Source organism: Vipera berus (assembly GCF_964194415.1).
Source record: "Vipera berus genome assembly, chromosome: 3".
NCBI classification, from domain to species: domain Eukaryota; kingdom Metazoa; phylum Chordata; class Lepidosauria; order Squamata; family Viperidae; genus Vipera; species Vipera berus.
The window spans coordinates 202,346,112-202,367,626 of NC_138204.1; the positions used below are offsets into that span (position 1 = coordinate 202,346,112).

General features: G+C 39.8%; 1 protein-coding gene across 1 annotated transcript in view; it reads left to right on the forward strand.

Moving 5' to 3' along the window:
• Positions 1 to 21,515, forward strand: part of COL14A1 (collagen type XIV alpha 1 chain) — a 132,785-nt gene that overhangs the window by 99,861 nt on the left and 11,409 nt on the right. Inside the window, exons 41-45 of the mRNA XM_081324276.1 lie at positions 6,341 to 6,394; positions 8,448 to 8,519; positions 10,342 to 10,377; positions 10,746 to 10,812; positions 11,041 to 11,229. Coding sequence (XP_081180402.1) covers positions 6,341 to 6,394; positions 8,448 to 8,519; positions 10,342 to 10,377; positions 10,746 to 10,812; positions 11,041 to 11,229 — 418 coding nt within the window. The remainder of the gene's footprint in view (positions 1 to 6,340; positions 6,395 to 8,447; positions 8,520 to 10,341; positions 10,378 to 10,745; positions 10,813 to 11,040; positions 11,230 to 21,515) is intronic.

A 21,515-nucleotide genomic window follows, 5' to 3' on the forward strand; every position in this document is an offset into this window, starting at 1 on the left:
CGTTCTAGAAATTCTCTTTCCTTCCTTCCTTCCTTCCTTCCTTCCTTCCTTCCTTCCTTCCTTCCTTCCTTCCTTCCTTCCTCCTTCTCGTCCTCCTCCTTTTCTTCTTTCTTTCTTTCTTTCTTTCTTTCTTTCTTTCTTTCTTTCTTTCTTTCTTTCTTTCTTTCCTTCCTTCCTTCCTTCCTTCCTTCCTTCCTTCCTTCCTTCCTTCCTTCCTTCCTTCCTTCCTTCTCTTCTTTGTTTCCTCCCTTCCTCCCTCTCCAACCAAACCAATCATTTTTGCCATTTCTACAAGCACCATCAATTTTATAATTTAGTTAAAATATTATGGGTCAGTGAGATCCATTTCTTGATAGTTTGTGCAGACTATACAATATTGTTGTTGTTAGTTGTGAAGTCATGTCCGATCCATCGCGACCCCATGGACAACATTCCTCCAGGCCTTCCTGTCCTCTACCATCTTCTGGAGTCCATTTAGGCTCACGCCTACTGCTTCAGTGACTCCATCCAGCCACCTCATTCTCTGTCGTCCCCTTCTTTTCTTGCCCTCAATCTTTCCCAGCATTAGGCTCTTCTCCAGTGAGTCCTTCCTTCTTATTAGGTGGCCAAAGTATTTGAGTTTCAGCTTCAGGATCTGGCCTTCTAAAGAGCAGTCAGGGTTGATCTCCTCTAGGACTCCTCTAGGACTAGGACCGGTTTGATCGCCTTGCAGTCCAAGGGATTCGCAGGAGTCTTCTCCAGCACCATAGTTCAAAGGCTTCAATTCTTTGGCGCTCAGCCTTTCTTATGGTCCAACTTTCACAGCCATACATTGCAGCTGCGAAGACCATAGCCTTGACTATACACACTTTTGTTGGCAAGGTGATGTCTCTGCTTTTTAGTGTGCTGTCTAGATTTGCCATGGCTTTCCTCCCCAGGAGCAAGCGTCTTTTAATTTCTTGGCTGCATTCCCCATCTCCGGTGATCTTGGAGCCCAGGAAAATAAAATCTGTCACTACCTCCATTTCTTCCCCATCTATTTGCCAGGAATTGAGAAGGCTGGATGGCATGATCTTAATGTTTAGTTTCAACCCAACTTTTGCACTCTCCTTCTTCACTCGCAACAAGAGGCTCTTTAGTTCCTCTTCACTTTCTGCCATTAGAGTGGTATCATCTGCATATCTTAGGTTGTTGATATTTCTCCCAGCAATCTTAATTTCAACTTTTGATTCATCTAGCCCTGCCTTTCTTATGATGTGCTCTGCATATAAGTTAAACAGGCAGGGTGACAGTGTACAGCCTTGCCGGACTCCTTTCCCAATTTTGAACCAATCAGTGGTTCCGTGTCCAGTTCTCACTGTTGCTTCTTGACCCACATATAGGTTTCCCAAGAGACAAATAAGATGGTCTGGTACTCCCATCTCTTTAAGAACTTGCCACAGTTTGTTGTGATCCACACAATCAAATGCTTTAGCCTAGTCAATGAAGCAGAAGTAGATGTTTTTCTGGAACTCCCTAGCTTTCTCCATGATCCAGCGTATGTTGGCAATTTGATCTCTAGTTCCTCTGCCTATTCGAAATCCTGCCTGTACTTCTGGTAGTTCTCGATCCACATACTGCTGGAGTAAACTGATCTTTTCAAATCCTGTGGCCATTGTTGAGTTTTCCAAATTTGCTGGCAAATTGAGTGTAGCACTTTTACTGCATCCTCTTTTAAGATTTTGAATAGCTCAACTGGAATACTGTCTCCTCCACTAGTTTTGTTGTTCTCAGTTTTCCTAAGGCCCATTTCACTTCACATTCTAGGATGTCTGGCTCGAGGTCAGTGACCACCTCATCATGGTTATCAGGGACATTAAGCTCATTCTTGTATAGTTCTTCTGTGTAATTTTGCCACCTCTTCTTAATCTCTTCTGCCTCTGTTAGGTCCGTGCCATTTTGGTCCTTTATCATGCCCATTTTTGCATGAAACGTTCCCTTCATCTCTCCAATTTTCTTGAAGAGATCTCTAGTCCTCCCCAGTGCTTTTTTTGTAAAAGAAAAAGGTGCCGGAACTCACACATGTCATACAACCCGCCTTGACTACCCTACAAGGTTCCATCCAAAAAAGGTGCCAGAACTCCGTTCTGAGCGTTCTATGACAAAAAAAGCCCTGGTCCACCCTATTCTATTGTTTTCTTCTATTTCTTTGCACTGTTCATTTAAGAAGGCATTCTTATCTCTTCTAGCTATTCTCTGGAATTCTGCATTCAATTGGGCATATCTTTCTTTTTCTCCCTTGCCTTTCGCTTCCCTCCTGTCCTCAGCTATTTGCAAAGCTTCCTCAGACAGCCATTTTGCTTTCCTGCATTTCTTTTTCTTTGGGATGGTTTTAGTTGCTACTTCTTGTACAATGTTGCGAACCTCCATCCATAGTTCTTCAGGCACTCTGTCTATCAGATCTAATTCCTTAAATCTATTTGTCACCTCTACTGTATATTCATCAGGGATATGACTTAGTTCATACCTGAGCGGCCTAGTGCTTTTCCCTACTTTCTTCAGTTTAAGCCTAAATTTTGCAACGAGAAGCTCCTGGTCTGAGCCACAGTCAGCTCCTGGTCTTGTTTTTACTGACTGTATAGAGCTTCTCCATCTTTGGCTGCAGAGCATATAGTCAATCTGATTTCTGTGTTGACCGTCTGGTGATGTCCATGTGTAGAGCCGTCTCTTGGGTTGTTGGAAAAGAGTGTTTGCTATGACCATCGTGTTCTCTTGACAAAATTCTATCAGCCTGTGCCCTGCTTCATTTTGTACTCCAAGGCCAAACTTGCCTGTTATTCCGGTTATCTTTTGGCTTCCTACTTTAGCATTCCAATCCCCCATGATAATAAGGACATCATTTTTTGGTGTTACTTCTATAAGGTGCTGTAGGGCTTCATAGAACCGGTCAATTTCATCCTCTTCAGCACTGGTGGTTGGGGCATAGACTTGGACTACTGTGATATTGAATAGTTTGCCTTGGATTCGAACTGAGATCATTCTGTCATTTTGAGGATTGTATCCCAGTATTGCTTTTCCTATTCTTTTATTGACTATGAAGGCTACTCCATTTCTTCTGAGGGATTCTTGCCCACAGTAGTATACCTGATGGTCATCTGAATTAAATTCACCCATTCCTGTCCATTTTAGTTCGCTGATTCCTAAGATGTCGATGTTCAGTCTTGTCATCTCTTGTTTGACCACATCCACCTTTCCTTGATTCATGGATCTTACATTCCAGGTTCCTATGGAGAAAAAATCTTTACAGCATCGGACTTTCCTTTCGCCACCAGATACATCCACAGCTGAGCGTCCTTTCAGTTTTGGCCCAGTTGCTTCATTCTTTCTGGCGCTACTAGTACTAGCCCTCTGCTCTTCCCCAGTAGCATATTGGACGCCTTCCAACCTGAGGGGCTCATCTTCCAGCATCATATCGTTTTGCCTTTTGGTACTGTCCATGGGGTTTTCATGGCAAAGATACTGGAGTGGGTTGCCATTTCCTTCTCCAGTGGATCACGTTTTGTCAGAACTCTCTGCTGTGACCTGTCCGTCTTGGGTGGCCCTTCACGACATAGCTCATAGCTTCATTGAATTATGCAAGCCCCTTTGCCACGACAAGGCAGTAATCCATGAAGGGGATACAATATACTCAATATCATATTAAACTGAAGTTAAGACTGATTCCAAATATTGTTTGAAATGTTATAATCCATATATTATAAAAACTCAAGGAGTTTGGCCCTTAATATTCTAAGTCTGCATTTAACTGCATGTAGTAACAGGGTTTAAAACCCTCCTCATTCCAAACAGTTTTTATTCTAAATATATTACACAGATGTAAGTTTGTTCAGATGACAGGGAACTATTATACAAGAGTTTATTTTTTTTTAAAAAAACTGGCCTGTCAGCTATGATTCTAAGCAAAATATCAATTTTCCTGTCTCTGGAATTGTAGGGGTGAGGCGGAGAAATAATTCTTTGCCATAAATTTATTCTCAGCTCAGTCATTACAATAAATAACACATTACAATGGGCATGTATCATAAACTATCAGCTCATATGTTTTATCTCATGACTTTCTTCCAAAAATCTAAAATTACATTGTAAAAGTTTTTAACTTTAACGTTTACATCGTAAAAGTTAGAATCCCTAAGCTCCTTGGTTTCAGAGGCATTTGGAGAATTAAGGTAGTTTTGTTGGCCATCTTATCAAATAACATTTTCCTACTAGGAATAGTAGGAAATATATAGTGCATAATATATATACCATCGGGTGTGGTAACAGTTTTACCACATTGGTAAAATCACTTGAGTTATAAAGCTGATCTTGCTTTCAGCTCTGTTAATCAAGGGCAAAAGCCCGTCCCTTTTAAATCTGTGTTATTGTGGCATATGATAAAAGGCTAGGGTTTCAACTGCCTGGCCACCCCCACCATTTTCAACTGATTGATCTTACCCACTCTCCTGCCATTACAGACAACATATATATTTTAAATTTGTCCCAAAGGTGCTTTTTCAAAAGGCAAACTGGACTTTCTTGGGTGGTTTTTTTCCTCCTTGAAAACATTTGCTTCTCTTTGAAAACATTCTGAAGCTGCAGAACTGAAGACGTTTCTTGGATGAGAAGTGAAACATTTTCAAGGAGGAAAAACCAACCCAAACCCAAGAAAGTGTGAATTGCCTTTTGAAAAAGCACTCTTGGGACAACTATGACCTGAATGATTGAGAATTTCCATAGACATATTTTAAATTTGTGTGTGTGTGTGTGTGTGTGCACGTGCAACTTCATGATCTTAAAAACAACAGTTTTACAGTCGACTTGCATACTGTGGAAACTAGATGTGGAAAGGATCACTTAGGTGTGGATTTCACCCTCTTGTTCAGGGTAGGAATCCAAATTAACCACTATCTGGCCTCCACTTGAATACTTTTAGCAAAGGTGTTGCTAAAAGTTGTCTTCACTGTCATATCACTGTCATATCACTAACACTGTTACAAAGTGCCCTACTGTAACTTTTCTGGGATTAACTTTTGAAGTTTGAAGAATAAGCAAAGGGAATTCCACATCTGTTATTCACCAGAAAGATGGCAATAAGGATTCATTCCTTGGCCTAAACCTCTTTCCAATTAATCTCCTTTTTTTGCACACATGCTCATACAATGAACCCTGAGAAGCAAGACTACATAGTGTACACAAAGGTGGGAATGAAGTGTGTGTGTTCCTATGTGTTGGGCATAGCAGAAGCAATCCACGAATGACTCAGCTGCAACAATTCCACACTAGCTTTATTCAATCAAGAACATCTACAAGTTGCTCCAAAAGTACAACATTTGATTTAAAGCATAAATGTGAACCTTCTTGCAACTACAGAAATCTTACATAGAAAGTGTCAGGTGCAAAAGATCAGGACCACACATGGAGTTCCAATTAAACTGATTCATTACTAATCAGTAGTAATAATTTATTGGATATGCACAAGAATCTACTCAACTAACAGCACTATCTTGGTGTTAAATAAGGGTCAACAGAATTCAAAGGAAGGTTGAACTTAATTTGCTTGTGGCTATATAAGGATACTAGGCTGATTCCTCTTTTGACCCTGCCTCTAGTTTCTGCCACTCCTCCTCCTACAAACAGCCATATAAATATGGCTAATTATTCTTTAGCCATAGGAACTTAGATTAAAAGGTTTCCAAAAATTCTACAACAATCATCCATTTTATTAGTCCAAATCAGTTATTGGAATTCTCCACCATTACTTATTTTTATTATTTTTAAGCAAAAGGAAACAGATGAAAATGAGTTTAGTTGTTTAGCTTTATATTATACATATGTATATGAGAATTAATACAATCTTCATGTGTGTATGTGTGTGTTATATATATATATATATATATATATATATATATATATATATATATATATATATATATATATATATATATATATATATATATATATATATATATATATATATATATATATATATATATATATATATATATATATATATATATATATATATATATATATATATATATATATATATATATATATATATATATATATATATATATGTTTTCTGAGGTTTTCGCGGGTGTCTGTATGTGGACCTTTGGTCATTCGGGTTTTTCCCCGTGTAGAAATGAAGGTGTAGGCGCAACGTTTCGACGGAATCCCATCTGTCATCATCAGGCTGGTGGCTTCTGCTTCCTTCTTCTGGGAGAAGCATGTGGTAGTGGCTGTTTGTTCCTCTTTTTTAAACTGCCTAGTTTAACTGGCTAGTTCTTTTAAACTGTTATAATGAGGAAAATAGTAATATAGGTTCTTTCATGTCTTTTAGGGGCTGACAGGCAAAGATGGACCAACTGGACCTCCAGGTTCCCCAGGACCAGTGGTAAACACAAATCATATTATTCCATTGTTAAAAAATGGTTTTAAAACCTTGAATCGCAGAAGGGGAATAAGGAGTATGTGTTAACTTCACTTTCATTGCTAAATAACAAAGTTAATTCATTAACTCTGGATTTCCCAACAAAACGGCTGAGAATGCTCATGTGCCCACAAATAATATGCCTCTTAAATAGATTATACTTTTAAAAAACATCTAATTAAAAATATAGAAAATTATCTGTGAAATAAAGTGTATGCCTTTGGCATTATTTTTATTTCCAAAAAATGCTTCTGGATCTCAAATGAGAGTTGAGGTCTTTTTTTAGAAAATTGAAATGATGGATTCATCAGAATCTTTATGTCTTTAGAAGATCGTGAATCCCTGAACTAATTTCAATCATAACATGCAATAGCTAAAACCCCGGGTCAGTTCCAAAGCTTAGGGAATTATTCCAAGGATTAGTCTCAGTTTTGGCATAAAATGATCCACCTAATGATCAGTGATGTCATGACTCAGGGTTTCATTTCTGTTTCTTTCCATGGAACTTCCATTTCAAGACCATCGATCCAACTTGGGAAAGAAACCTCAGGGCCAAAAACCTGGAATAGTTCGACAAGCTAGATGCCTTGTTTTTATCTAGTTAACATAGCCAATTTCACCCATTTTCCTTTGCCTGGATTACTGTAGTCATAGTTCAAACTGTAAGAAAGGAAAATCAGGGAATATATTTGCAAAAAGTCAAAACAGTCCAGATCAGTCTTAAGTATTATTCTCCAAAGCACCTGAGAGCAGGACAAGGTGCTAGTAATTACCTTTAAAGCCATACATGGCTTAGGCCCGGGGTATTTGCGAGACCACCTGCTGCCATTGTCAACCTCCCATCTCCCGGTTCGCTCCCACAGAGCTGGCCTCCTCAGAGTTCCGTCGGTTAAGCAATGCTGGCTGGCGACCCCTAGGGGGAGAGCCTTCTCTGTGGGCATGCCGACCCTCTGGAATGAGTTGCCTCCGGAGCTGTGGATGGCCCCCAACCTTCGGTCCTTTCGCTGTGACCTGAAGACATGGATGTTTCAACAACCAGGACTGGACTGACTATGGTTTTAAATTTGGTTTTATGGGGTTAAATTACTATATATTGAACATATCTACTGTTTAATTCTTTTTTAAAATTTTGTATTTTCATGTTCTTTTTTAGTTTTTATTGTTGTGAGCCGCCCTGAGTCCTTAGGGAGAAGGGTGGCATATAAATATAATAAATCAAATCAATCAATGAAGAAGTAATGGGTAGAAGCTACTTAAAGAGAGATTCAACCTGGAAATAAGAAGGAATTTCCTGACAGTAAGAGCAGATAATCAGTGGAACAGCGTGCTTCCTGGAGTTGTGGGTGCTCTGTCACTACAGGTCTTCAAAAATAGGTATAGGGTGTCCTACCTTGGGCAAGGAGTTGGACTGGAAGACCTCCAAGGTCCCTTACACTTACAGCATATGATTCTACATATTTTACTTGGGAGATGACAAGGCTAATTGCCTAGGTGCCCTTAGACAAACTATGAATTACTGTGAAATGTAAACACAGCCAGTGGCTCTTTCTTTTTGTAATCAGGAGGGGGCAGAACAAAGGGATGTGGTGGTGAAAAATGAAAGAAAATCTGGGAAATTCCTGAATGAATCTCATTGAATGGACAATACAGAAGTTGTCATCTGAGAAGCAAATAGTCATGGATATGCAAAAGGAGAGGTTTCATTATGGATGATAGATGGAAAATCTTCCACACTGGGACAAATAAGTCTGTGGGCCAACCAATTTATTGATGCTTTTGTGGAAAAATTGGCCGAGCAATAACTTGGTTGTTGGATGAGACTTTATCTGTGCTTCTACAGCAATGATTTGCATTTGATTTTCCAGTGGAGGAAGTGCAAAGTTAACCTCACCAGGACTCATCTGTTGTCTTTCTGATTCTTGGGCCAAGATGTTGGAGAATGTCAGCAAAGTTTCAAAACACAATTATATATAAACAGGGAATCAGGACGTCTGAATTTCTATTTTTCTTTTTGCAGGGAATACCTGGTGCCCCAGGTGCCCCAGGAATTATGGGTAATGTTGGCCCACAAGGAGATGCTGGACCACCTGTAAGTAAATGTCCACTATACTCTCTCTGTATGTGTGTTTGTGTGTGTACAGATAGTCCTTTACTTATGACCCTAACTGGGACCGAAACTTACATCAGAAAGCAATGTGCTTGTTAAGAGAGTCGTGGCTGATTTTTATGACCTATTTTGCCATGGAATCCAGCTTCCCCTCATTGACTTTGCTTGTCAGAAGCCCTCTAGGAAGATCACAAATGGTGATTACATGATGGCAGGGTGCTATAACTGTTATAAATACGTGCCAAGAGCCAAATTTTGACCACCTGACCCAGAGAATACTGAGATGGTCATAAGATCAATGATCAGTCATTTTTTCCAGTGGCCTCATAACTTTGAATGGTCATTAAAGGAATGATCAAGACCATTATTAAAAGAAATAATAATGGCTAGTTTACTTGTATATTGCGATATATAACAGAATAGTTCAATAAATATTTTGTAGGTTCATCTTTATTTGATGGACCTCCTCAACTATACCTTATAAATGTAAACCTTAAGATGAATATGCTATTTGCCTTCCACGTGACGGTGGCTCGGATAGTTCCTCAAATGATCAAGCAAATGTTTTCTCAAGCAGACACAAATGACAGTATGGTAGGACAATATGGTAGAAATTCAGTCGCTTCTCTGAGCCATGACCATGATCAAAACTGGTTCTGTTGTGTTCCAACAATTTTGATATGTAACGTGATCTCTCCTGGAGACCTGGACATTCTTTTAACATCCTCCGAGCCAAATTGGAAACCATCTTTTTAAAGGAAAATGATCACTCCTATGTGAAAAGAGCAAATATTTCACTTCTCTTAGCCATGATCTTCACAACATCATATCCTTCCCCCATAAAGCAAGTAGCTTTTAAATGAAAGGTCCTGTTGTCATCCCTGTAAATCTCCCCACTCCCATGCTAACTGTAATGTTGGTTTGGGTGGAAGATTTTCACCAGGATAGCTGAGAAAACCTCCACATTGGTTTATCTCCATGTGCTTAGAAATAAATGTTTTTGGAAACACTGACATGTTTTGTAACTGCACTACCAATGTAGCATTAACTTTGTCACTGTAGACATTTAAAACAGCTCTATTTGAATTCTTTTCTTTGACTTAGAATGAAAACAATGGCTTTCTTCCAAGAAGTCTTTTTATGCATGTTCCCCAATAGAGCAGAGTTTGAGAGAGTCTAATGCTAAGTGTGGAATCTGTTATAAATGTCTGCCTGGAATGTGACAGTTCTTTGAAGCTATTATAGCAATAGCAATAGCACTTAGACTTATATACCACTTCACAGCGCTTTACCGCCCTCTCTAAGCGGTTTACAGAGTAAGCATATTGCACACAACAATCTGGGTCCTCATTTTACCGACCTCAGAAGGATGGAAGGCTGAGTCAAACCTGAGCCAGTGAGAATCGAACTGCTGGCAGTCAGCAGAGTTAGCTTGCAATACTGCATTCTAACCACTGCACCACTACAGCTCTTATATTTATTATATACACAGATATCTTCATTCCAACCCAAATATCAGCAAATATCTAGATAGCCAAAAGGTCTTCATGAGTGTATCACACCTCATCACAAAGATACAACACCATAACTCATTTTGCTAAACTTTTCAATCATCTTTGAAGTGCATTGGGAAGTACAATCTGATCTTTCTTAAATAACTGTTGCTGCAGCGTGATTGAGAGCCTATGACTTATACATTGCCACATTTAAAAAGGCCAGTGAATTACAAAGAAGGAGTGGGGAACTTATTTACATTACATTTTGTGCTTATTTACATTATATTTTGTGCTTCCCTCCAACCCAGGGACTTCCTGGAGTAAAAGGCGAGAAAGGTGAACGTGTAAGTGCCTTAATTACAGATTTTGTGGACAGCTTCTTTATTTTTAGAATAAAGTACTACTGTGAGAAGTGGGTTGTTCTTTTTCAGGATCTGTAGGTGGCAATTCCTATGTGTTTTTATGTGGGAGAAGGTCCTTGTGAGTAGGCACCATAGGTTGTCCTGCCAAGACATCCCAACTTTTTCCCAGTTTAGTACCCTCCAGATGAGTTGGGATTCCCAGGAAGCCACATGGGGATTGAACGTTCAAAGAATTGTATTCTCAATATAATGGGAGATGTCAAGTTAGTGAAGATGGATTGTATGCGGGGAACATCTGTATTTTATGCAGCTTAAGGGAGCTGATGTATCACTGTATTCTCCATGTACAGGGAGATCTTCAGACCCATGCAATGGTACGGGCAGTAGCTCGTCAGGTGTGCGAACAGCTTATCCAAAGTAAGTCCAAGAACTGCTGTATTATCATTGTTCTAATGATTTGTAGGTTTTAGCTGCTAGATGTATTTGTGCATTTTAAAAAAGAATTACATCTCTGTGTAATTTATTGGGCCAGGCCCAACATAGCTCTCAAATCAATGCCCCCTTATTCTTCTTATTAATATGAAGCTCAATCAGGACAGAGTTGTTAGATGAAGCTTATGTTTTCTGTATTCGTCTGCTTGGCAGCTCATCTGGCTAGATACAACTCAATCTTAAATCAGATTCCAAGCAACTCCATCTCAACACGGACTATCCCAGGGCCCCCTGGTGAACCAGGACGGCAAGGCTTACCTGGACCACAGGGAGAGCAAGGATCTCCAGGAAGCCCAGGATTTCCTGGCAATCCTGGGCAACCTGGAACACCAGGAGAAAGAGGTAAGTGGACTACTAAGATATATATAAGGCTGGAGCTTGTCCAAAAGCTACCAAAGACAGCCTACTATTGCAGGAGTTTAATATTGTTGTTGTTGTTAGCTGAGAAGTCGTGTCCGACCCATCGCGACCCCATGGACAACATTCCTCCAGGCCTTCCTGTCCTCTACCATCTTCTGGAGTCCATTTAGGCTCACGCCTACTGCTTCAGTGACTCCATCCAGCCACCTCATTCTCTGTCGTCCCCTTCTTCTCTTGACCTCAATCTTTCCCAGCGTTAGGCTCTTCTCCAGTGAGTCCTTCCTTCTCATTAGGTGGCCAAAGTATTTGAGTTTCGACTTCAGAATCTGGCCTTCTAAAGAGCAGTCAGGGTTGATCTCCTCTAGGACTGACCATTTTGATCGCCTTGCAGTCCAAGGGACTCGCAGGAGTCTTCTCCAGCACCATAGTTCAAAGGCTTCAATTCTTTGGCGCTCAGCCTTTCTTATGGTCCAACTTTCACTGCCATACATTGCAACTGGGAAGACCATAGCCTTGACTATACATACTTTAGTTTAATATTAGGGTACCCCTATTATGAAGAGCTTCCATTTGAAGCTCCCTCTTCTGTGAAGTTGAATTTCCCTCTCAAATGTGAAAATTGTGCCTGGGTAAGTATTGTGCATAACTTGAACTAGGATGACTCTGTTCACTTTCATCTGTCTTCAGTCCTGCCACTCACTAAGTGACTGATAATCTTTTGCCCAGCTGGAGCCTATCAGTTATCTTCTCTTTAGGAAATGACAGACGACCTGATGACCTGTGGGAACAATTAGTTATCAGTGTCGTTGATATATTGGTAACCTGCTGGCTGAATGGGGGACTGCTAGAATTATTTTTAACACAGAGATCCTGGGGGGTGTGTGTTTTTTTGGCACAGCCATGCCACATCTATACAAATTACACCCTTTTTTCCCTGAAATACTTGAAGTCCAGGAACCAGAATAAATAAATAATTCACTGTGAAATAAATGGACCTTTATTTCAGGCACAAATATTTTCCACCAAATGCCTTCTCTTTCCATGGATCTCTATCCTGAATGGAAATTTGTTCTGAGCATGTGTAGTAATATTTGTTCCTTGAGTTAGAAGAATACAAATTTTAGTGATATAAAAAAATCTACTCTACTAGACTTTCCCATTACTAACCTTTCTACCAATTCTTCATACTGCTGCTCAAAATCTTCTCTACTGTCATTTTAATTCATTGTTCCTACTCTCTGGAGCCCTAGAAAAAAATGTGCTCCATCATTTCATAAAAGCTTTTCAAGACTGCTTCCACAAATTACCACAAATAAGCTGAAGGGACACTGAGATGTCCGCAGGGTGATCAAAAAGGTCAAGAGCACAGTCTCAATCATGTGATCAAAGGTAAAAAAGAGAGGAAGCCACCATAAAGAAAGTGGTGAAGAAGCCATAAAAATAAGAGTTGAGGAAAGAACAGCGAGGGGCTGAATGCTGCTATGGCTTTAATTTGGAAATGGGATGCAATGAATAAATCTGGTTTACATGTGTGTACGAATAGTCTGCTATTTTAGAAATAAATGAAGTTGATAGCTGTTCCAAAGGTTGTTTTTCAAAAGACAACTGGACTTTCTTTGTTTTTCCTTGAAGACATTTTGCTTCTCATCCAAGAAGCTTCTTCAACTGGATTAGAAACGAAATGTCTTCAAGGAAAAACAAAGAAAATCCAGTTGCCTTTTGAAAAAGCATCTTTGGGACAACCATGACCTGGATGGCCTTGAATCTCCATAGACATGAAGTTGATAGCACATTATCAATAAATCTACTCTGAAGTGAGTCTTACACACACACACAGAGAGAGAGAGAGAGAGAGAGAGAGAGAGAGAGAGAGAGAGAGAGAGAGAGAGAGAGAGAGAGAGAGAGAGAGAGAGAGAGAGAGAGAGAGAGAGAAACACACACCCTTACCCCATATGTAAGTGTATGTATAATTCAGCAACCCAAGCCAATTAACATGCAAATGTAGAACGTCTGGGAATTGCATTGTTTGGTTATTTTTTCTCCTTCACTTAATGCATTAAACCTCTCATCTGGTATCCATGGGATTTGATGTCACAGAGTTGGTCCAAATCTTTCAGCACCCTCCAAGACCCCCCCCCCCCAAATTAAGAAGAGGCAAGATTTAGGTTTCTATGGGAAAGAGGTTCAAAGAGCGTCTTTGTTTGTCGGCATGGGGAAGAAAGGGGTTGAGCTACGGAAGGGACATGGGAAATTGGAAACCAGAAAGAGGCTGAAAGTTAAAATGAGGAGACTAAAGCAAAGTGGGATGCAGCAGGAAAAGGATCTAAAGTAGCATTCTATGCCTAATTTATATACATATATTTAAGCCTGAAAGGTCTAACATCAGAGCAAAAGAGATGAATTACAAAGAAGAAAAATAGCAATTTTAACGGTGTTAAAGTTTCCCAAATAACCAATGCCAAGTATGTATGTTTACACAGAACATGCTGGAAAGTTAAGTTTGCAATAAATAAGATAAAACAACATGGCATTGAAGTTCTGTTCAGAATTGGTCAGCAAAATTGTTTTCAATTTTTTTTTTAAAAGGGCATTTTGGCAGAATTAAATTGCTTATTTGGGACTGCCAACACTGGGCTAGTTCAGGCTGAGAATTTTATAGCCAGCTGTGTTGACAAAGAAGACGGTCTAGTTAGCAGTACAATTTGTTGGTTCTTTGTTTTTATAACAATGGATTGGAAGACTCAGGCTACCAGACTTGGGCTGCAGAAATCTGGGCTACCACTCTGCTACCACCATAGCAATAGCACTTGGACTTATATACCATCCCATAATGCTTTATAGCTCTCTCTCAGAAGTTTACAATATCAGCATATTTCTCTCAATGATCTGACTCCTCATTTACTGACTTTGGTGTCATGGTTCTGATAGATGAAACCAGTAGAAATAAGAACTCTGAGGCAATTGCTTTCCTCAAAGAACACATTTAATGGGTACATAGTATTGGCATGTACAAAGGTGAAACCAAGACTGAAAGTTCCCCCCCAAGGTTATAAAGTAACAAGTTGAACTCCCCACCCCTGCAGTATGTCATAAATCACAATCCCCAATTAATTACTTTGGCGGGCTTTCTAACGGAAGCTTCAGCTGGCCAAAACTTAGGTAACTTGACCTTGGTTCCCACAGAACAATTATTGTTATGTCTAAACTGAGAGAATACATCTCCCCCCTCCCATTACTGTGGCAACCAAAAACGAAGTGAAGATGGCTGCAGCCAAATTTGTTTGAAGGTTGACACTTGGAAGGGTGGATGGCTGAATGAACCTTGCACCTTGTCAGGGTCAAACTACAGACGATGGGCTAAGCTTGTAAGCCGCCCTGAGTCTTCGGAGAAGAGCGGGATATAAATGGAATTAAAATAAAAAATAAAAATAAAACCTGCAATACTATCTTCTAACCACAGTGCCACCAGGATTCCTCTGCCACCATGGCAGCAGTATTAGAGTTTGATCTATCTCTTTGTTACTATATTGAGATTGTTTCCAAAACTCCAGGTAAACAATGATTTGGAGCAAGAGGATGGGACTGTTTGCAACATCTGTTTTTTTGCAGTGGAACAATAGATACTTTGAAGTTTCACAAAGCTTTAAGTGGAGATATTTGGAGAAGATGAAATTATTAACAAGACTTAGGGATGGCAACACTTAGAAGATCAAGCACATGCATATTTTTTCAAATCCACATGTGATTATGAGGATATTTAATAGAGGTCTACTCTGGGCCAAGACAGCCAGTTTGATCTAGTAACTAGATGCTGGATTAGGAGTAAAGAAATCTGAGTTTCAGTCCTACTTTAGACATGGAAGCCAGCTGAGTGACAGGGCCAGTTCTTCTCTCTCACCCTAGGAGGAAGGCAATGGAAAACCACTTTTGAAAATGTTGCCAATTTCCAATACTACAGTGAAGGTTTGAAAGTTGGCTACAACTGAAGCAAGCTTACATTAGCTGTTTCAAAATGTGATTGGACATACCCCTGATAATGAAACATTAAGATGAGTGAGGTTCTCTGAATATTTCATCCACTTCACCAACACTTCATCACCTACCAATGTCTTTGCCTTAATGGATACAGAAGTTCCATCAAACTGACTGAGTGGAAATTTCAACATTCACTTTAAGAATGTCCTTGACAAAATATCCATGGCTTCCATATTCTCAATTTATTCACATTTCGGCAGATTAGCAAATAGCAAGATTTAGCTTTGACAGTGAAAATGAATTATAAACTGTCTCTGAATACTGTGCTGATAGTATTCCTGACTGTTTTAGTAAGTAGGGAGGATTTGCTGGCCACATGCAGCTCATCAATTCGAGGTCCAAATTTCCAGTAAACAAGAAGAGAACCTTCTAGTGCGGATACATGACAAGCTATATTTTGTAATTTCATCTGAGTTTTCAAAGAGATTTTCTGGCAATGTATCTGGAAGACCAACATCTTTTACCATAAGGTTTCTATCTTTCCACACATGTACAATCAACTACTTCCATCTTTTCCAATAGGACATTAATTTATGTCCTATTAATTTATTAATAAGGAAATGAGTATCAGAAAGGATTGCAAACAGATATCTCCTTCATGATTAACTCTAATTTCAAGCCAAGGACACTATTTGGTTTTGATGAGTGTACTAAGGGCTGTTTTTTAAAAAAACGTTATGCAAAGAAGATGGATTCATAAAAAAAGAAAAATTACATTGAATTCCTGCTTAAGTACCTATGCATTCAACCATTTTCTGTCACATTAATAATTGCAAATTTATTTGAAACTTTTGCAAAGCCCCCTATCTGTTTGAGATTTCAGAAGGTGGAGTCTTGTTGAATAAACATGCAACATTTTTGTGACTGGTGTGGTAGCCTATTGGTGAAGATGCTGTCCTCCCACTTGGAAGGCTGAGAGTTCAATCCTAGGTAGCGGCAGATTTTTCTCTCCTAGGGTGCAAAGAAAAAATATCTGCTGTGAGCTCCATGTAGGCATTAGGAAGGGCATCCAGCCAGTAAACACTCAGCTCCATCCAGTCTCTCTGACTTTACCCCGAATAGGGACTATAGGGTCCCTATAGAATCAGTAATATATAAATAAAGATTTGACATTAATACCCCATAGGAAATAGGCACAGAAAAGTTACTCTCAAGACTATTTATTTTATGTGTCCATATACATGCATTAGTTAAGAATCAACGTCCTTAATATTGTTGTTCAGTCACCAGGATTGTTTTTCAGTGACTGCTTCTCTGAGATGTTCCAAGGTTATATTTGTGACATCAGTATCTAGTCAGACCTCTATTTTTTTTTCCCTCACACAGCTTTCAATTTCCCAAGCATAAAGTTATTCTCCAAAGACTTTTTATCTTTTCATTCTGATGGTAAATAGCAAAAAAAACTTTCATTCCTTCTAAGCTTCCTTGTTAAATTTCTCAATGTGTTGTAAACAATAGCTTACAGATTGTCCTCAAAGTATGATCACATTTCTGTTGCTTAGCAAGGCAATTGTTCAGTGAGTTCATGCCCAATTTTGCAACCTTTTTGCCATGGTCGTTAAGTGAATCTCTGCAGGTGTTAATGACGTGGTTGTTAAGCGAATCTGGTTCCTCCCTTGCCGGAAGCTGGCTTGGAAGTTTGCAAATGGTGATCTATAAATGCTATAACCCAGGGGTCTTCAAGCTTGGCCCTTTTATGACTTGTGGACTTCAACTCCCAGAATTCCTCAGCCAGGCATGCTGGCTGAGGAATTCTGGGAGTTGAAGTCCACAAGTCATAAAAGGGCCAAGTTTGAAGACCCTTGTTGTAACCATTGTAAAGGCTGGTTTTGATGACAAATTTTGATCACATGATGTAGGGATGCTGCAATGGTTCTAATTGTGAGGACTAGTTGTAAATCACTTTTTTTCATTAAAAATTTTCAAATGGTTGTTAAATAAATGGTTGTAAATTCAGGACTACTTGTATATCAATGAATCTAAAAATTCTCTCTAAGCGATTTAAGAATTGGAATGGAATGAGTGCATAGGCCATAAATTCAAAACGAATGAGAGATTTTTCTCTTCACTCAATATGCATGCTTTAGGGAAATTTCTTGGCCTCTGAAGCAGTCAATTGAGAAGACAACCCAAAAGTACTGGTGAGAAGATAGCAAACAGTGCAGCTGGTTAAGAGTTGAAGATCTGGCCGTTGGTTAAATTGTTCTAGGAATGGTGTTTTATCCAGATAAATCAAATCCATGGGAATTTGATTTAGCCGTTTATCCTTTAATCTTCCAGATTTTGCTTTGCTGCTACCTGCACCCTTAAGTCAAAGTAAAATCACTATAACTTAAAAAAAAATCGGCTCCACAACAATGAAAGCAATTGTAATAAGAGCTTCCTTGAAACTGCCATCATTTCATTTGTTTTTAATTTCACTCTTAATTAGACTTTGCCCCAAATTGAAAAGCACCATCAGTCTTCGGTGTCAATGAGATAACAAGACTGTATAAAATTAGTAAAGAGGGAGAGAAAAAGACATGCCACCCCCAAGACCTATTTCTTTCTGCGAATTAAATATCCACTCTACTTTTGCCTTGCTTTATACACGTAACATCTCTTCTCGTTGAAATTATTTCAGGACAAAAAAAAAATCCCATTGTTTGTTTTAGGGAAGAAACCCACAGTAAACATAAAAGCTAGAAATGCGGTGTGGCACACTCTGTTTGCATGCCAAAGGTATGAGTTCAAACAACTTTGGAGTTATTTGTTGGCACCTTGAACACAGAGCAGAAACAGCATTAATTACGCTGTGGTTTCTGTGTGCTGGAATTTGCTTTCCAGTTATTCCACCAGAGAGCTTATGACTGAATAGTTCACACGTTAATCATAAATACTAAAACCAGAAGAGTCAACTAAAGGCTCTTCTCCACATTTTCAGTGATGCAATTCCCTCTTGTCCTTGAGACCAGAGGAAAGAACCAGGTGGGTGTAGCGGTGAAGGTGCTGGCCTAGAAACCAGGAGACTGGCCCAAAGTTACCTAGCTGATTTTCATGGCTCAAGACTGACCTAGAACTGAAAGTCTCCTAATTTCTGGTCCAGCTTCTTCGCCCTTACATCCAACAGATGTAGTGATTGTGTAGTACAACTTCCCTGAGGTCAGTGTTCCTATCAGCCCCCCCCACACCCCCAAAAAAGAGAGAAATGGTCACAGAGGCACAGAACTCAATGGCCAGATGTGAGGAAGGGGTCATGAAGAGGACAGCTGTTACCCATCTGCAGGTTTCTCTCATAGGCAGATTGGGATGTTTGCATTCAGGATGACTTGTACTGTTTTTATTGGGAAAATGCTAGTTTCCTGTTAAAAGGCTCAGATCAAGCTTCTGCCAGATAATCAGAGTTACAAGATTAATAGGAAATAAAATATGATTGGAAATTTGGGTTAAAGCAGAGTATGTGTCCACTGTGAGATTGGTTCTGAACATTTGATTCTGAACATTTATAGTATTTGTTGTTTTCCCCTACTAACTACAGTCTTCTTCTTGGTCTTGTGCAGCCAGAATTAGATCCTCGGTCTCTTTCTTCAACTTTCCTGCTCTTAGCCATTGCCAGGTGGTTGTCTTCTTCTTCTTCTTCTTCTTCTTCTTCTTCTTCTTCTTCTTCTTCTTCTTCTTCTTCTTCTTCTTCTTCTTCTTCTTCTTCTTCTTCTTCTTCTTCTTCTTCTTCTTCTTCTTCTTCTTCCTCCTCCTCCTCCTCCTCCTCCTTCTCCTTCTCCTTCTCCTTCTCCTCCTCCCCCTCCCCCTCCCCCCTCCCTCCTCCCTTTTTCCCACTTCACTGGCCTCCTGTGTTGACTTTCCCCAGAGTTGGAGAAGAATTGGCTAACAAATAAGGAAATAAATAAGTAACCAAATAAATAAATCAGATGGACACTCCCTGTTTGACTTGGGCATTTCTACTACCAGGATGTGGATTTCAGTGGTTCACCCAGGAGAGTAACTGACATAGCCACATAGTGCGAATATTGCTAGTATCCCTCATAGTATTTTCAACAGCACTGGGCCAAAAGCAGAAGGCCAAGATAATTATTTCTTTTCCACATGTATTAAATACTCTTTTTCAAATTTTGGAAGGAGGTTAATTTAGTCCAGCTGCTCCGACCCTTATTCTTCAGAATTTCAGTGTGTACTTTTAATATTAAATTGCAATGGAAAACCATGACTTCAGGTTTCCTTTAAGCCTGAATACAATTATGTCTTTCCAAAAAAAAAAGCTTGGGAAACTAGCCTAGGATCTTGGCATGGTGATTGATTTTCTACTAATTGCTTTATTAATCTTATGCCAAACCACCTGACTATGTCTTCTCTCTGAAACAATGCTAAATATTCAGCGTCAGCCTTAGCTTCTGGCCAGACAAGAACTCTGGAGGTTGCAACCTACAAGCCAGTTAGATTAGATTTTAAGCCAACAATTCATGGAAACATGATTTCAATTTAAGTACAGTTTGGCTAAACCTTGAATTGGAATTGACTCCTGCTGTCTTTACAGAGTTTATTCCACCAGTGCCTACATTTGATTGTTTTTTTTTCTCGTTCATCTCTCTTGGGTTATACACGTGGATATGACAAAACATGGAGGAAAAAGCTAAATTGTAACTTCCCATTTATCAGGGATCCACTTTTAATTTCAAGCATCTGTCCCTGGATATTTAAAATCCCTTGTGGTGAGAGGTTTGAGGAGTGGGATTGGCCATCATAACACTAAATACTGAGCCCAGGATCAGGAAGTTGCTATCCAGAAGGTGGTTATCACATTTATGTCTCTTCTAACTTTCTTCCTCCCATTGCTTCTCTTGCAATGTTCTTCCTACTTTTCTTTTTTTTACCTGGGGGGAACCCCAAAGATGCTTTTTTTTTCCACGAGGCAACTGGACTTTCTTGTTTTTTTCTCGGAAGACGTTTCGCTTCTCATCCAGGAAGCTTCGTCAGCCCTGACGAAGAAAAAAAAAATAACCAAGGAAGTCCAGTTGCCTCATGAAAAAAAGCAACTTTGGGATAACTATGACCTGGATGACTGAGAATCTCCATAGACGTAGACATTTACCTGGGGAAGAAAGCAATTTGCTACTGTGGTGGTGGTGGGGGCGGCGGCGTTGATCTAGTGGTTAATGCACCAGACTAGAAGCCAGGAGACTGTGAGTTCTAGTCCTGTTGTGATTCAGTGTCAGCCTGTGCTCCCAGCAGCTGAGTCTGAGGAATCTGAGGAGGAGGAGGAGGGGTTTGGAGAGCCTTCGGTGTCAGTGGGAGGCTCTGATGCACTGCAGGACTCTCAGCCTGGCCCCTCTAGTTGTGTTCCTCATGAGGCTCAGCTGTGTGAGGAGGAGGTGTCAGACTCAGAGGAGTCACAGCTGAATCTGTTCAGAGACGCTAGAAGCAGAAGGCAATCCAGCAGAGCAGTCCAGAGAAAATCAATGAGGCAACTAAGTGAAAAGATGAGAAGGCATTGAGAAGCCACACCTTGGGACTGATAATAAAAGGGGAAGGTATGGGCCGTGCTGGTTGCTGAAGGCAACTGTTCGGAGACATTCAAAGAGAATCCTGGTCTGTTCTTGCGAATCTGTTTGACTCTTGTTTGACTCTTGTTGGATGTTTTGAATCATGTATTTTTGGTTGAAGAAAATATTCTGCTGCTTTTTTGTTTGAAAGACTTTATTATTTGGAACTGTAAATAAATATGGGTTGGGTTTTTTCCAGCCTATTGATTGTTAAAAGGAAAAAGGGGTTGACCCTGATACACAAACAGGGCCGGTCGTAGGCTGGAACAGAACAAGTCCTGCCTTAGGCATGAAAACTGGCTGGGTGACTTTGAGCCAATCACCAGGGAATCCGAGAGTTCTAGTCCCGCCTTAGGCACGAAAAACCATCTGGCTGACTTTGGACCAGTCACACTCTCTCAGCCCAGTTCACCTCACAGGGGTGCTGTTGTGGGGGAAATGGGAGGAGGAAGGAGTATTGTGTGTGTTCATCACCTTGAGTTATTTATAAAAATAATAATAATAAAAATAAAGTGGAAATAACACATGAAGTGAGAACAGGAGATCTGGGAAAGCAGACCCCATAGACCCTGAAAGTAACAATCTGCCCAAAGGTCCTTCCGGCTCATTGTCAGTTAGTATAACTTGATTCCCAGGGGGAGAAAAAAATAACAATCCAAACAAAGGGGGGCTTTTTAATAATTCCTTACTAGAAAAGCA